Raw genomic sequence first — 16,879 nt, 5'->3', positions numbered from 1 at the left:
GACAGCTGTCAAACGACGACGCGTAAAAATACAGCCTCGTCAAAAGAAGTGCAGGACACTTCTTTCAGACGTAATTTGAGCCGTTCTTCATTGAACTCAATGAAGCACAGCTCAGAATTTACGGCTGTCAGAGAAGCCTCGCAAAATGCGAGGAGGAGCTTTTACGTCTGAAACGAGGCAGCTGTTTTCTCCTGAAAACAGTCTGTCTTTTCAGACGTAAAAGACAGTTCACGTGTGCACATACCCTAACTGGGACAGTGTGCTTACAAGCACTGCTTACAAGTTACTTAACACAGAATATAGATAAGGCTCTGTTCACATCTTGTTTCAGCCCTACATTTGGATTTGTATCCCTGGGGCTCCATTCACCCTGCAGAAGCCAAATGAGTGTCCTTATGGTCTCCGTCAGGCTGGTCTACATTGTTATACTTTTTTTTCTTTCTTGCTGTATAGAAAAGCATAGTCAACTACGATTTTCTATGCAGAGCCAACCCACAAAAAAATTTACCCAGTACGGTATACATTTATTTAACATAGGAGCCTATGGCTGAAGTATGCCACTGTATGCCTATACCGTGGCAAACATCAGAGCCTTCTGTCAGAGGTCTACATTGGGATAGAGAGGCCCCGAGGCAGAGTGACACCACGTGAAACGGCCGCAGGCCAAGGAATTATTGTCCTTCTGTGCAATACGCTGACATGAATTAAATAAAGCCGTTTTAAAAAGAATGGTGAGTTCCGCTTAAATGAATCTTTTCATATACATTGGGATACTCCCAACATATATACGTCTGACAAAAGGGTCAGATGTGATGTGAACAGAGTCTAAAGTGGAACCAAAATCGGATTTTTGTAGGTAACAGAAAATGTGTTACATAACCCTGCAAATAATTTTATAACCACCTGCGGTAAATGTATGGCACACACACCAGGAGTTCAAACCCTCTTGTCGCAACAGAGGGCTGTTTTCTGCTGTAACTGAGGCTTCTATGGTTACAGTGGAAAACGGCACAGTAAAATATAAAGTTTGACTGTCCTCCTAGAGGTCTTTTGTGGCCATTTGGGTGACATACGTATTATGATAATGTACCAAAATAAATATATAAACATTGGTAAAAAAAAACAAAAAAAAAAAACACCCAAATACCACCAATCTAAACCTTCCCATTATCCTACCTTACTTACCTGAAATTATACATATCATGTATCAAAATAACCAAAAAAAAATATGAAATCCATTCGGATACGTGGTGTGAGTATGAAAGAAATTGAAATTAGAAAAATTTAAATTGTTTAAACTTTTTGCACATTTATACAAAGCAAATTATTTGCGTATTTTCAGTGTCTATTTTGTATAAAAAAATATGCAACTTAGGACAGTACAATGGAAGGGAATGGGGTTTTACAAAACCTGTATATATCCCTCTTGACTAAACACCTTGTGAAACATTCATAGAGTGGATCCCTGTATGCCAACTAGCGAAGAGCAATTCCATGTCTTACATTCAGCGCACACTACCTTCTGGAGTTTAGAGAAGAGCCCTTCAGTTGGGTTCTATTAGAGCACATACACAAGACTACAAGGTAGTCTTCTTTACCCTCAAGATAGGACATAGCTAAATATAAGCAACTCTTTTATTACACATTACAGACGTATGTACATTTTAAATAAATCAATGTTTTGTGTGATTTTAAACAACTTTTTAAATGACTTTTGTTGAGTTTTTAAGATATATCTTCTATATATCCTGTATGCATCGAAGCTGTATTGTTCTGTCACAGTCGATTCCATCAGTTCAGGCTGGACTGACGGCTCGGCTGAAAGCGGATCCTGCGTGTCTCTGACACACTGGATCCAACTAATAACAATGACATCTAAGTAACTTAGCTTTTAAAGGACTTGTCTGGTATAGGAAACCCATTTTCATATACCCTTTTTGTATGTAGTTCTAAGTTAAATGAGGGGACTTCTTCGTTTGTGACCTTCATCTATTAGTGAGAGCGGAGAGTTTCCACAAAAGTGTTTCCTGCTTTGGAGGACCTAGCACGTCCTTGCATTACATAGACAGATCATGGATTTCAATTATAAATATGTACAATATAATTTCACCTTTGGTGGCACTGCATGAAAATTGAACACTTGTTCAGTTGAGTTTCCCTTAAAACACATCTGATCACTGGAGAACTGGAGAACCTAGCTTATTGTCAGGGTACCCATCTAACAAAAAGGGGTAGCCCAAATCGCAGACAATCCCTTCAAATCTTTAAAATGTTACTGACCTTGAAGAACCCGGAAAGGCAACCTTCTTTAATGTGATTTTTGTTGAAATATTTAAGGCGTCTTGGAATAGAAATAAAAGATTTTGGACCAAGCTGGAGAAACGGCATTGCCTTCCACTCAATGATATATGCAATAAGGCCAGAACTGGTGGACATGGACAAACTGAAAGGAAGAACCAATCGTGAAAATCTGGAAGAGGCCTTTTCAATTGCAGAAATTGAGCTGGGAATTCCAAGGCTGCTGGATCCTGAAGGTATTTTATTAATAATAAGAAATATTGTTATATTGTTATTAATTGAAATCTTTATTATATTTATATTAGGTTCTGTTTACATTTACATCGGAGCCTCCGTCAGGAGCCTCGCTCGCAAATTCCGTTGTTTTTGCCGCATCATGCAGCTCTTTTTTGTCCGTCAAAACGATGGACACCATGACAGAAACACGACAGAACGCATTAAAGTCAATGGGTTCCGCTGGGTGTTGTTGATGTCTGTCATGCAGCGGATCCGGCGCTTCTGTTTTTCTCATTATTCTGTTCCTATGATGGAACAGATTAATGGAAAACCTAGAGCAGATGTGAATATGGCTTCATACAGTTCAGTTGTTTGATTAATTTTACTCTACTTTTTTGTATGTAGATGTTGATGTTGACAAGCCCGATGAAAAGTCCATTATGACCTACATAGCCCAGTTCCTAAAACGCTATCCTGATCCTCACAACACGACAGCAGATGGCCAGGAAGATGATGTAAGTGTCAAGTAATTATTTCATGTTCCTTTCAATGTTAAACAGAATGAAATCGGCAGTGCAGCACTGCAAACTTGTTGCAGAAATTTTTGCGACTGAATATAAGTTCCATCTATCTGAATAAAAATTTTGCAGAATCCACAGTAATTTTTGCAACAAATCTGCCACAGGTGAACTTATTCTTATGCCCTCATTTAAGTCTGCTACATTTTTGTCGTTTTAGAAAAAACATGTTCTATTTTGACAGTGTTAGGGTATGTTCACACGGCAGTGGCAGCGTTTCAGGAGAAATCAGCTCCGTAATTTCAGCCGTAATGGCATGTTGAGGCGCTTTTTGCTGCATCCATTACGGACGTTAAATGGAGCTGCTTTTCCATCGAGTCCATGGAAAACCGCTCCATTTACGTCTGAAGAAGTGACAGGCACTTCTCTGACGCGGGCGTCTTTTTTACGCCTCGCCTTTTGACAGCGGGGCGTAAAAAAAATTACAGTGTGCACAGAACATCGTAAGACGCATTCTAATGAATGGGCAGATGTTTGCCAACGCTATTGAGCCGCATTTTCGGACGTAAATCGAGGCTTAAAACGCCCAAAATACGTCCGTAAATAAGCCGTGTGAACATACTCATAAAGCAAAGAATGGCATGTTAGGCTGGATTCACACTGGATAGAAATGCTGTGGATTTTCCACAGTGTTTCCCCAGCATTTCCATCCCTTGTGAATCCAGCCTTATAAGGCTATCTCTTACGTTTAAAGGGTTTGTCTTACGAAAAGAAAAATTATTTATTATTTGGCTTTTTCGAAATGAAGAAACTTTGTAATATATGTTATTTTTCATACCTGCACGGATCAGTTTTTTTAGTCCCTGCACGTGGACTCGGAAGTTTGAAGCTGCCATTCTATCAGTAACACCTCAACATGGGCTCCTGGGGGGAAGGAGCTCCCCCTCCTCTCTGTGTGTTAATGACACCTATGAAAGGGCTGGCTGCCTGGCTCAATTCATCAACTAACCCAGCCCCACCACCGTCACAACAGATTTAGAGACTGAGAAGGGATCTGGCTTAGCTGGAGAATTGAGTGAGGTCGCCAGCCTCCCCGCGGCCTGTGTTGAGCCATCACTGCAAGAAAGGCAGCTCTGAACTTCCAGGTCCACTCCCGGGGACTGTAAAACTCGAATTCGTGCAGGTTTGAAAAAGAAAGTATATTACAAATTTCTTCATTTCTGAAAAGAATATAATAAATAATTTTTCTTTTCGATGGACAACCACTTTAATTAGCCGGTTCTAAAAAGTTTCTGGAAGTGGATCAGACATAATTCATTAAAAGATTGTTGCTGTCATTGGTTGTTTTGGCTGGAACTGGCACAGTGAAATCGTTTGATAGTGCAGTAGTTGCTGGTAATCACTCTTGCGCAATAAAAATATGCTTATACTGGAGGCGTATTACATAATGACAGCACAGGGATGGATGGAAATGCTTGCGATGGCTGTAAACAGTCTAGGCAATGCTCTGTGAGCTATATAACCTGGACTTCAGGCTGATACATATTAAGCCCCATTCACGTCATGTTTTTCCCGACATTTAGCGTGTACATTGGGAAAGCTTCTGACAGACATGCTAAACATTTCCTCTGGCGGAGGCCAAAAGAGTGTCCTTTTGGCCTGCGTGGGACTTGTGTTCGTCTTTTTAATTTTTTATTTTATGGTATGAATAGCATAGTAGACTACACTATACCATCCCACATCCCACATGTGTACTGCACGGTATACTTTTTATAACGTCGGAGCCCATGGGTGACGTATACCACCGTATAGTATATGACACAAGCATCCATTTAATGTATATGTCAGGTATGCCATAACAGTCAGTGGGTGACGAATGCCTGTTAAATGTATACTTCCAACAGAAGGCTGCAACGTATCCCACTGTATAGGCATACAGTGGGATACATCAATTACACTGCCCCCTTCCCCTCTCTCACAAGTGCTTGAGGTACCCCGCCTTAGATGACAGCTCTGTGCTGGCCAGGGACACTCTACCAATGACTGTGCAATGAGGGCCTCCCTCCAGCTGGCATTGCAGCCCGGTGATACTCTCAATAGCTATTCACCGATTTGAACCTCAGCTCCAGTGACGTCACTGGAGCTTCCTCATGTGCTCTCAGCAGCAGCCAGAGTACCCAGCCGCTTTTAACCTCCTGAGAGCAACTGGGGAAGCTACATGATGTCACTGGAGCTGAGGTTAAAAGCGGCCAGGGACTCCAGAGCTGTCGTCTGGAGTGGGGGACCTTGTTGTTGGACTGGGGGGGGAGCACAAAGGCCACAATTCCAGAGAGTGTGCAGGCAGGGGAAGCTTCAGTGATAACTGTACATTTTCTTCTGGCTACCTCTGGATAGAAGAGCGTAGACGACTATGCTTTAAAATCCAGCAAACAAACTATATAGCCGGCGTATACCACCCATACTCTTTTTGGCCTCCATCGGTATAATGGGAGCCGATGGGTATGTTCCACGTATGCGCCACGTATACATCAAACACACAGGGAACACACGGTGCCTTTACTGTGGTTTGCTCTTGCATTTATTTAGTTGGTACCTGGTTGTGGTCTGAAGGTGTCACTGTTGCTATAAAAATTTCAAAACTCTCCATGAATGCCGGTTAATAACTCAGAAGCTGCATGTTGTGCATACCACAATCTGTAAGCCTTGCAATATTTCATGTTGATGAATGTGAACAAAACATCCTAAACCATTAAATACAGTGTAAAATAGTCTTAGAGTGACTTCAGAGTTCTCTATTGAAAGCAGTCAAACCTTTCAAATGAAGTAAATTCAATCTCTCTCAATCCTGTTGCTGTAAAGCATTATTGTACTGTGCTGGATGTGACCTCCTCCACATGTAATGTGTCATTCTCAATCAAGAATGAAGAATGAGTCAGACTAAGTAATTGTAAAGAAAAGTAGTGGTTGATCAACGCAGGCTTGAGTCAAAGAGATCAGTCTGCAAAAACAAATTTGTTTCTCAAATGTTTCATGCTAATATATTCAATACAATACACAACACTCAGCCATAACATTAAAACCACCTGCCTAATATTGCGTAGATTCCCCTTCGTGCTGCTAAACAGCCCTGACTCATCGAGGCATGAACTCCACAAGACCTCTGAAGGTGTCCTGTGGCATTTGGCACCAAGACGTTTGCAGCACATCCGTTAAGTCCAATAAGCTGTGAAGTCGGGCCTCCATTGATTGGACTTCTTTTTCGAGCACATCCCACAGATACTATATCGGATTAATATTTTGGGAATTTAGAGGCCAAGTCAACACCTTGAACTCTTTGTCATGCTCCATAAATGTTTCCTGTGTACAGTGTGGCAGGGTGCATTATCCTGCTGAAAGACACCATTGCCATGAGGGGTTATATTTGGTCTGCAGTAACATCCACATGAATGTCAGGACACAAGGTTTTACAGCAGAACATTGCCCAAAATATCACACTGCCTCTTCCTATAGTGCATCCTGGTGCCATCTCCTCCTTTAGGTAAACAACGCACACGCACCCGGCCATCCACATGATGTAAAAGAAGATGTGATTCATCAGACCAGGCCACCTTCTTTCATTGCTCTACGATCCAGTTCTGATGTTAACGTGCCCATTGTAGGTGTTTTCAGCGATATCGAGGATCAGCATGGGCACACTCATCAGTCTGCAGCTGCACTGCACCAAATATAGCAAGCTGCAATGCACTGTGTGTGCTAACACCTCCTTTCTTTCATAGCCAGCATTAACTTTTTCATCAATTTGTGCTACAGTAGTTCTTCTGTGGGATCGGACAATATGGGCTAGCCTTACGCATCAATGAGACTTGGGCACCCATGACTCTGTCGCGAGTTCACTGCTTGTCCTTCCATAGACCACTTTGAATGGGTACTATCCACTGCATACTGTTACACCCCACCAGAACTGCGGTTTTGCAGATGCTCTGACCCAGTCGTTTAGCCCTCACAATTTTGCCCTTGTCAATGTTGTTCTGATCCTTATTTTTTCTACTTCCAACAGATAAACTTCAAGAACTGGCTGTTCATTTGCTGCCTAATATATCCCACCCCTTAACAGGTGCCATTGTATAACCAATGTTATTCACTTCACCTGTCAGTGGGTTTAATGTTATGGCTGATCGGTGTATTCAGCATTTATATATTGTCATACTAGCTTTTATACCCGCCGTTGCTCGGGAGGTTGACTTACGGTATAGATAGAGTAAAAACGCACTATTTAAATACCCAATTATGTGTTGTAAGGCCCCATGCAAACGACCGTAGAATTCGTCCGTAATTACGGACCCATTCACTTCTATTGCCTATGGACACCTTCCTGTATATTTACAGGAAGGTGTCCGTGCCGTAGAAAGGCTCCGCAAAAGATAGAACATGTCCTGTTTTTGCTTTTTACGTACCGTGCTCCCATACTTTATATGGGAGCACGACCCGCATAATAATTAGAGAGTATTAAAAGTTAACTTACCTGCTTCTTCCTCCAGTCCGTCCTCCCGGGATGACGTTTCATCCCATGTGACCGCTGCAGCCAATCACAGGCCAGTCACAGGCTGCAGCGGTCACATGGACTGCCGCTTCATGCAGGGAGGTCGGACTGGATGTCAGGAGGGACACGTCACCAAGACAGCGGTACGTATGAACTTCTTTTACTTTCAATTGCTGCGGAAACTCTGCCCGAAAGGGCTGCCCCTTTTCTCTTTCCAGCACTGATAGAGAGAATGGGCTGCCGATTAGTGCAGAAATAACGCGTCCGTAAGTACGGGTGGAATACTGGTGACACCGGACCCAATGTTATTGGAAGCACCATTAAATATCCTTAACACTATGATCACATGATCAAAAAAAATGTATTCCCTTTAGGAAATAAAAGTCCTAAGCCAGTGCTCCTAGACTAAACTACGAAGTGGTGGATGAGGGGCGGGAACTTCTGATTCATGCCCATTTGGCATCATTTTTCCTCACTCCTCATCTTTACCATTAGTCCCTCCATCGCTCATTGCTTCTCCATGCATTTTAGTCCCTCAATTATATGAGACAGGACAAGTGTCCTGCCTCTGTGTAAACCCGCTGTGGCCAACATCGCAGTGCTGCTGTGTTAGGCAATTCAGCGAGGAATTATGTACGTTGTAGCCAATTATGGGCTGCCACGTCATCAATAGGGGCGGAGCCTGTCAGTGCAATCCCCTGATTTTAAAATAAATGAAAAATCGGGCTTCAAACAAACTTTCGAAAATATATATAAGATAGCTGACATTAAAAAAAATTATATGTTAATTTATTTCAGCCATTTTGGGCATACTGTACAATTGTTTATAGCAGTGGGGCACCTCTACAGTGAACCATCTTAAAGGGAATGTGACGCTAGAATTTTTTTTTTTTTTTTTTTTAGTTAAACAATTATTATTTGAGTGATTACACATTGTTTTCATTTTTTCACAAGTCCGGAAATATTATAACTTAGATTCTAATTTATAACATTTCCATGTGCTGGGCACTAGAGGGAGCACTTCCCAAAATTGCAGCATGGTCAATGTGGTAAAGCAACCACATTGCTTTATGCTGCAAATTTGGGGTAGACACACTCTCTAGTGTCCTCACACAATCCCCCCTCCCTTATTCTGGCTAGTGCCAGGCGAAGGAGGGGGTTTGAATCGCCAAACCTCCTACACTGTGTGCCGCCATTTTCTGAGCGACTGCACAGTGTAGGAGGATTAGATACAGTGCTCAGCAGACAGTATAACACAAACATAGACGAACGTAAAACACACATCACATACACGAACATAACTTACCTGTTCCCGCTGCCGCCATCTTACTGTCCGGCCACGGCTTCCAGTCCACATGAAAATGGCGCCGGATTTCGCTCTGCCAAAGACCTTCCTTTTGGTCTGTGTGGGAGCGGCGCATGACTCAACAACATATGCTGCATGTCTATGGAGAGGGAGGGAGGAGCAGAGGGAGGAAGTAGGAGCAGAAAGCAACACACAGATAAGATGGTAACATTTCTATGTCATACCAATGCTGGATTCTCAGCTACACTTCTCATTACTGCTGTATAATCTCCTCCATCGTGCTGTTTCTTCTATATATGTGATAGATAGAGATAAGAGAGCAGGATTCTCCTCTTCTATGTGTGCAGTGTATAGAAGACATGATAGCAGTTAGTCTCCGCCCACAAGATTTGAGACAACTGAGAAATTAGAGATAGAGCTTGCAGAGGGGAAAACTGTTAAGTAATGCTGCCTACAAGTTAGGGTATGTGCACACACACTAATTACGTCCGTAATTGACGGACGTATTTCGGCCGCAAGTCCCGGACCGAACACAGTGCAGGGAGCCGGGCTCCTAGCATCATAGTTATGTACGATGCTAGGAGTCCCTGCCTCGCTGCAGGACAACTGTCCCGTACTGTAATCATGTTTTCAGTACGGGACAGCAGTTAAACCTTATAAACACTTTTGTCTGATGACTTAGTTGGAACAGAGGACCACTAGTCCTATGAAAGCACCAATGTTCCTGCATATCCTTGGCAGCGATGTGGGGGTTTTGCTTTCAGTACCTGACTGGTCTATAAGTATATTTTCTAGGTGTTCCAGATATTGTCTAAAGTTTAACAGTTCATCTTAAAGGGAATGTGTTGCCAGAAAAACATGTTTGTTTTTTTTTTTTAAATTAAACATTTAGTGTGTGGGTGATTAAACATTGTTCAAATTTTTTTTATTTTTTTGCACGAGTCCAGGAAATATTATAAATTATTTCTAATTTATAATACTACCCATTTTTGGTCACTAGATGGAGCTGTTCCCAAAATTGCAGCATTGCAACATTGGGTTAAAAGCCCTCGCTCTAGTGAGCTCTCAGCATCCCCCCCTCCTTTATCCTGGCTAGTGCCGGGATAAACGAGGGGTTTGAACGATGTAACCTCCTACACTGTGTGTCGCCATTTTTTGAGCTAACCCACAGTGTAGTAGGTTTACATACAGTAGTAAACACACACAAACACGAACATACATTGAAATCTCTTACCTGCTCCTGCCGCCGCGGCTCCCTCCGGCCCGTCCGCTCCGTTTGCTGCCGCTGGTGCAAGTGCACAAATCCGGAAGCCGCGACCGGAAGTAGTAATATTACTGTCCGGCCGCGACTTCCGGTCCACAGGAAAATGGCGCCGGACGGCGCCAATTTCGAATAGGACTGTGTGGGAGCGGCGCATGCGCAGTTCCCACACAGACGCCGTACACTGCAGTCAATGGGACGGGAGCCGTTCGCAGTCCCTATGGGACTGTGGCTGCCGTATTCCATGTCTGTATGTGTCGTTAATCGACACACACAGAAATGGAACAAAAAATGGCAGCCCCCATAGGGAAGAAAAAGTGTAAAAATAAGAAAAAGTAAAACACAAACACACAAATGAATATAAACGTTTTTAATAAAGCACTAACATCTTTAACATATAAAAAAATAATTTGTGATGACACTGTTCCTTTAACTTATATTTATTATTAAGGCCCCCTGCACACGAACGTGCTTTTGCGGCCGCAATTCCCCCGAAATCCACGGGAGAATTGCGGCCCCATTCATTTCTATGGGGCCATGCACATGACCGTCGTTTTTACGGTCTGTGCATGGCCCGGGAGCCCGCACCGCAGAAAGAATGGACATGTCTTATTACGGCCGTCTTCTGCGTTCCGGGCTCATTGAAAATAATGGCCGCGGCCATGTGCATTGCCCGCGATTTGCGGGCGGCTTGCGACTGACAGTCCGCTGCCGGCCGACCCGAAAATCACGGCCGTGCACATGGCTACGGTCGTGTGCATGAGGCCTAACATTTCAGGCAGTGGTTATTTACAGATTAAGATATATTTTTTTTATAGCAGTCTTCACTTCAGATCCTCAGTCCCCTGCTTAGAGGAGTGCATAGTAGTTGAATGTAAGCACAACACCGTAAAAGGCTTGAAAAATTATAAAATATATTAAATGGCCTTTCAAATGGATTAACATTTTTTTTCCACCTCAGCTTACATAAGGAATTATTTTACATACAAAAATAAAGACTGTGTTGATGCATTCCATAACTTACCTTCTATTGATCATATGTTACTGCCTACATTATAGTCCAGAGCTGCATACATAGCTTCAGAGATGTAATCTCCCAGCATTCACTGCTGGTGCAGTGATGCAGGTAAAAAAAACAACTAACTTTCCCACTTCATTTTAGGACTTCAGCTATATTGTTGAGGAAAATTGCCATTTCCAATGATGACCAGCAGAACTGTGAATGCAGCTCTGGTGTGTAATACAGGCCAGTTCAGGTTCATTGAAAAATAAGTAATTCAATGCATTTACAGAGTTGCTGAACTTTTTAAATAGAATATATCTGGAAATAAATGGTAACATTCCACTCAAATAAGGAGGTATTAAGTAGTAGACCTTATAAAAGAATAACACTAGTGGATCAGCTTTTGCACATGCTATATTTTACGTTCTTTCAACTATGACACATTCTACACATAAACTTAAAGGGAATGTGTTGCCAGCAAAAAATGTATTTTTTTTTTTTAGTTAAACAATTATTGTGTGGGTGATTAAACATTGTTCTAATTTTTTTTATTTTTTTCACGAGTCAGGAAATATTATAAATTAGATTCGAATTTATAATATTTCCCAGCGCTGGTCACTAGATGGAGCAATTCCCAAAATTGCAGCATTGCATGTGGTAAAGCAACCACATTGCTTTTTGCTGCAAAATTGGGAAAAACTCACTCGCTCTAGTGAGCTCTGAGAATCCCCCCCTCCTTTATCCTGGCTAGTGCCGGGAGAAACGAGGGGATTGAACGGTCTAACATCCTACACTGTGTGTCACCATTTTTTGAGCTAACACACAGTGTGTGCTCCTGCCGCCGCGGCTCCCTCCGGTCCGTCCGCTCCGTCTTCTGCCGCTGCTCCATGTGCACAAGTCCGGAAGCCGCGACCGGAAGTAGTAATCTTACTGTCCGGCCGCGACTTCCGGTCCACAGGAAAATGGCGCCGGACGGCGCACAGTTCAACTTGGACTGTGTGGGAGCGGCACATGCGCCGTTCCCACACAGATGGCGTACACCATAGTGGATGGAATGGGCCCCGTTCGCATTCACTATGGGACTGGAGCTGCCGTATTCCATGTCTGTATGTGTCGTTAATCGACACATACAGAAATGGAGTAAAAAATGGCAGCCCCCATAGGGAAGAAAAAGTGTAAAAATAAAAAAAAGTGAAACACAAACACACAAATAAATCTAAAAGTTTTTAACAAAAGACTAAAATCAAACTGATGTTAAAAAAAAAAATTTTCGTGACACTATTCCTTTAAATGGTGCATTCAAATTTGCAGAAATATTTCACAATTAGGTGTTTTATGACCATGGCCTTTTTTTAACTTAGAAAATCAACAGAACTTGTAATTTAATAAGTGGTGCCAAAACTTAGACTGTATAGACGCTGTGGTGCCAGAGCCAAGTCCCAGTAAACCATATCTCAAAAGAATAAGACTGTGTTCTAGTTGACTCTTGACATAGGGATGTGTAGGAACTACAACACAGCCTAGAAGAAAATCTAGAGAACATAGGAGAAAATCTGAAGGGGTCACTGCACTTGACATAGCGCTTCAGCCCCTTTGTTCTATGCCATCAATGTCTTTGGTGGAATAACCTTCAATGCATGGATATATTGATATGTAATCCCACATCATAGTGCTTGAGAATTAAACAGTGTTCAACTTGTAAATGTAAATCCATAGCCGTTACATTCCTACTACTATGCTCAATGAATTGAAAACGTAACCATATGGTCACCACGTGATAGACCAGGAAATTTTCCTTGCCAGTAAGTATCTTAAACAGATGGCAATGAAGGGTTTAGCAATGTAAAAATACAATGCAGAACTTTCTTTATAACTATTTTTATTCCGTTTTTACAGCACCATTGTGAATAAAATTAATGAAAACTAATTGGTTATGACTTGCAGTTATTCCATTAAATGTGGGAAGATAAACTAGTAGTAAAACATTTTTGCACACCCTCCTGGCATTGATCAATGTTAATGTTATATACGTGGTAGAATGTATTCATTCTAACTATGTGGAACATTAGTATGTTTAATTAGTCTGTGGGTGTTTTAAGCAGATTCTGTCTTTTCTTTTTATTAGCAGAATATGTTGCTAAGCAACTTTGGCTACCATGTGAAAGGAAAATGTGCCGAAATCAGTACTTACTGGTATTGCTTTTTTTCTATATTCAAGGCACATTGATCACTCAGATTTTCCAAAATATTTACTTTATCACATACTATACATTAGAATACATATGTACAATATTAGTGGAATTATTGGAATTAATGAAGGGTAACTATTCTTAGGCTGGAATCACATATGGAGTTTTGGATGCAGTTTTCGTAGTTCAATACAGGAGTGGATACAAAAGAAAGATGGGACGTCTAAGTGTTTCCATTCGGCTAGGATCACACACACACACACACGCACACACACACATAGTTTTGATGCAGTTTTTGGCTCAATTTTTTGAGCCAAAGCCAGGAGTGAATCCAAAAGCAACGAAAGGTATAAATAAAAGCTTGATGCATCTCCTTTCTTTTATGTCCACTTCTGTTTTTGGCTTAAAAAACGGAGTCAAAAACTTTCAGAAAAACTGCATCCTGGCCTAATAGAGTACTTTCCATTGCTTTATGATTTGCTCCCGGCTTAAAAAAACCTGCATTAAAAATGTTATCCTTTTTTTTTTTTTTTATTCTTTTATTTTCCATTTTCAATATCAAGCATAAAAAAGTAAAGTGCATACATGTGGAAGAACACACATGGGCACGCAGACCATCATAACGCATCAACAGCAAAAGCGAGAAAACAGCATTGAGCAACTGAGAACATCACTAGAAAGTGGCTCTGTTCACACTGATACCAATAGACATGTACAGAAACCTGTAAGAAAAATAGGACAAAAAGAAGGTAGAGAGAGGCAGAAAGAAAATGGGAGGGTGAGGGAAGAAGGTGAGGATAGGGAACTATCATAGAGCACAAGACCAGAGGAATTGAAGTCAAGAGGCAACAATGGTCCTAAATTCCGAAGAAGATTGAAATCTAATCCAATAATACCAGGTTTTGAGGAATTTAGCATGGGTCGTCTCATGGATGCAGTGAGATCCTCCGTTCTCATAATCTCCTGAATTTTTCTGAACCACATAGCAATCGACGGAGGGCGAGATTGTACTCTTATCCTTTTAAGCTTTTGTGCTAAGCACTTATCATTACAATTGATTGATAGCACACAAATTGTATAATTATTATAAGTATAAGGCTTAGTTCACATCTGCGTCGGGACTGTGTTCATAGCTTTCCGTCAGGGGAACCCATAAACTGAGACAAACGGAAACCATAGCTTTCCGTTTGCATCAACATTGATTTCAATGGTGACGTATCCGGTGCAAATGGTTTGTGTTTGTCCCCGTTGTGTAATGGTTCCATCGTTTTGACGGAATGAATAGCGCAGTCGACTACGGTACTGATTCCATCAAAATGATGGAACAAAGCCTAAATGGGACTTTACACCAAGATGCTATCTGCATAAAATGTTACTTATCTTGTGCTGATCTTAATTCATGTCATCATCAGCTGCATTCACAATTCTGCTGGCTTCTAAGTTGAAACTTCCCAGCATCCCCTACTGACTCAATGCATACACAGTGTTGGGTTTAGTGATTTGCACCCTGGCAAATGTTATCTGAAAAAGCTGTAAGCACATAGTATAGCGCTCCTTTAAATCTTAAATCCAGCTGGACTCTAAAATACGCAATTAAACAACTGTCCTGAGGTGTCTCAAGGAGCAATGCCGCTGTAGTGTTTACACTGTACACCAACCTTCATCATCTGGTTTAATCATCAGTTTAATTATTACCTCGGCTATGTGGTTATTATGGCCTTTGGGTGTTATTAAAGAAAGATTGTTTTACCACTTATGTGTGTTAATCGGTAGGAAGTGTTGATAACCAGATTAGCACTGCTTCCCTCATGATTTTGGATAAGCACCATATATCTCTCACTATATTATGACTAGCTAATCAAAAGAATGTAATATTTTTTTTTTATATTACTTTTTATGCATTATGGCCAATAATAAAGAAAATGTGTTTGACGAATAGTATTGGAACTGATGTAGAGCTAACTACTATGTGACCACTGTCTTTTATTTTATGGTCACTGCTTTGTGGCTAGCACAATTTTATGGGTAATTCTGTATAGTTTGGCACAGTGGTGTGGACTATTCCATGTAGATTTTTATGATATTTCTGAGCTGAAATAACTTTTTGGCCTTTACTACAGTAAGGGGGAATCCATAGTGAAACATCTAAAAGGTGGCACCCATGATCAGGCAGGGGTATAGTTGGGGGCCTACCAAGGCATGTGCCCTGGATGCTGTGTGCCAGAGGAGGTGCCAACAAGCTACTTTGCATTGGCCAGGATATTTAGAAACAGGGATGGGGGCGCAAATTAAACCTTTGACCTGGGTAAAGGAAAGTCTAGCCATGGCTCTGGCTTAGATACTATCTGGCTCAAGAATAGAGACAATCTGCTGTGAGCACTACTAGTTGAAACAGTTCTAGGGCGTGATTGCTATCAGTATGCCTGGGCATAATCTTAAAATACAGTATTGACATTAGATTACAATCAGGAAAAGGTCAAGAGTGGAGCTAAGGACCCTACAAAGCGGGCCAATGATCGGGCAAACAAGTGTTTATATAAGCACTCGTTCCCCTTCATTGCCCTGTGTAATAAAGGCAACGATCAGCCGATGAATGAGCAACCGCTCGTTCATGTGCTGATCTGCTCTTTAATACAGAATTAAAAATCAATGTTGTCGTCAGGACATCTCCCTGTGTAATCAGGGAGATGCGCTGCCGACATGATGAAAATATATGGGGACGAGCGATCCGAGTAACGAGCGCTCTTCCCTATACATGTCCAATCATTGCTCCGTGTGATAGGAGCAAACGAGTGCCCATCAACGAGCTGTCGGGTTGATCGGTGTTCTTTTACACGGCTTATGTTGACCTGTGTAATAGTACCTTTACATCCAAAATATTTACTGCAATATGTGCTTCTATGACTGAGGCCCCTGAAAAGTAGTTAGACATTATTATTCTTCCATAATATACTTTATAAGATTGAATGGCTTTGTATTTACTGTATGGACAAAAGTCTCATTTATAGAATCCTGTAAGGTTTCGTCATTTGACTTTTTTTCCCCTTTACTATCTATCAAAAGATTAGGTTTTACTGTATGTGCTATGGATTCTCTACACCAATATAACGTGAAATGTAACAAGAAAAAACCAGATCTTCACAGAAAAACTAAAGGCACATTTAAATGGGCCAATCGTCTGCCGGAGCAATCTTACAATTATTGGCATGTGTAAACAGGGCAGCGATCAGCCAATTGATCAGATTGTTTATGTATCCTATAAATAAAATCGTTGTTTGCACCACATCTCCCTGTGTAAACAAGGGATGTGCTGCCGATAATGATGCAAACAGATGGGGACAGAACGATCGTATTAACGATCGTTCTACCCCATACAGTAAAGCAGGGCCGGCTCCAGGTTTATGTGAGACCTTGGGCGACACAGACTTAGTGGGCCCCTTTGTGGTGGAACTCACAGCGGCAGTAAAACAGCAGAAAATGGCGGTTTGTGCCCCTATATGGAAGTTAGGCCCTTAGTTTGTTCCCCCATTTATTTAGTGTCCTCTGTA

At 41.6% G+C, this 16,879-nt stretch overlaps 1 protein-coding gene across 1 annotated transcript in view; it reads left to right on the top strand.

Moving 5' to 3' along the window:
• SYNE1 (spectrin repeat containing nuclear envelope protein 1) overlaps positions 1 to 16,879 on the top strand; it is a 498,487-nt gene that overhangs the window by 154,709 nt on the left and 326,899 nt on the right. Inside the window, exons 9-10 of the mRNA XM_075862881.1 lie at positions 2,338 to 2,534; positions 2,920 to 3,029. Coding sequence (XP_075718996.1) covers positions 2,338 to 2,534; positions 2,920 to 3,029 — 307 coding nt within the window. The remainder of the gene's footprint in view (positions 1 to 2,337; positions 2,535 to 2,919; positions 3,030 to 16,879) is intronic.

The sequence above is a fragment of the Rhinoderma darwinii genome, chromosome 4, assembly GCF_050947455.1.
Source record: "Rhinoderma darwinii isolate aRhiDar2 chromosome 4, aRhiDar2.hap1, whole genome shotgun sequence".
Classification (NCBI taxonomy): domain Eukaryota; kingdom Metazoa; phylum Chordata; class Amphibia; order Anura; family Rhinodermatidae; genus Rhinoderma; species Rhinoderma darwinii.
The sequence above is the reverse complement of the archived record's forward strand: the minus strand, read 5'-3'. Positions and strand labels throughout refer to the sequence as shown.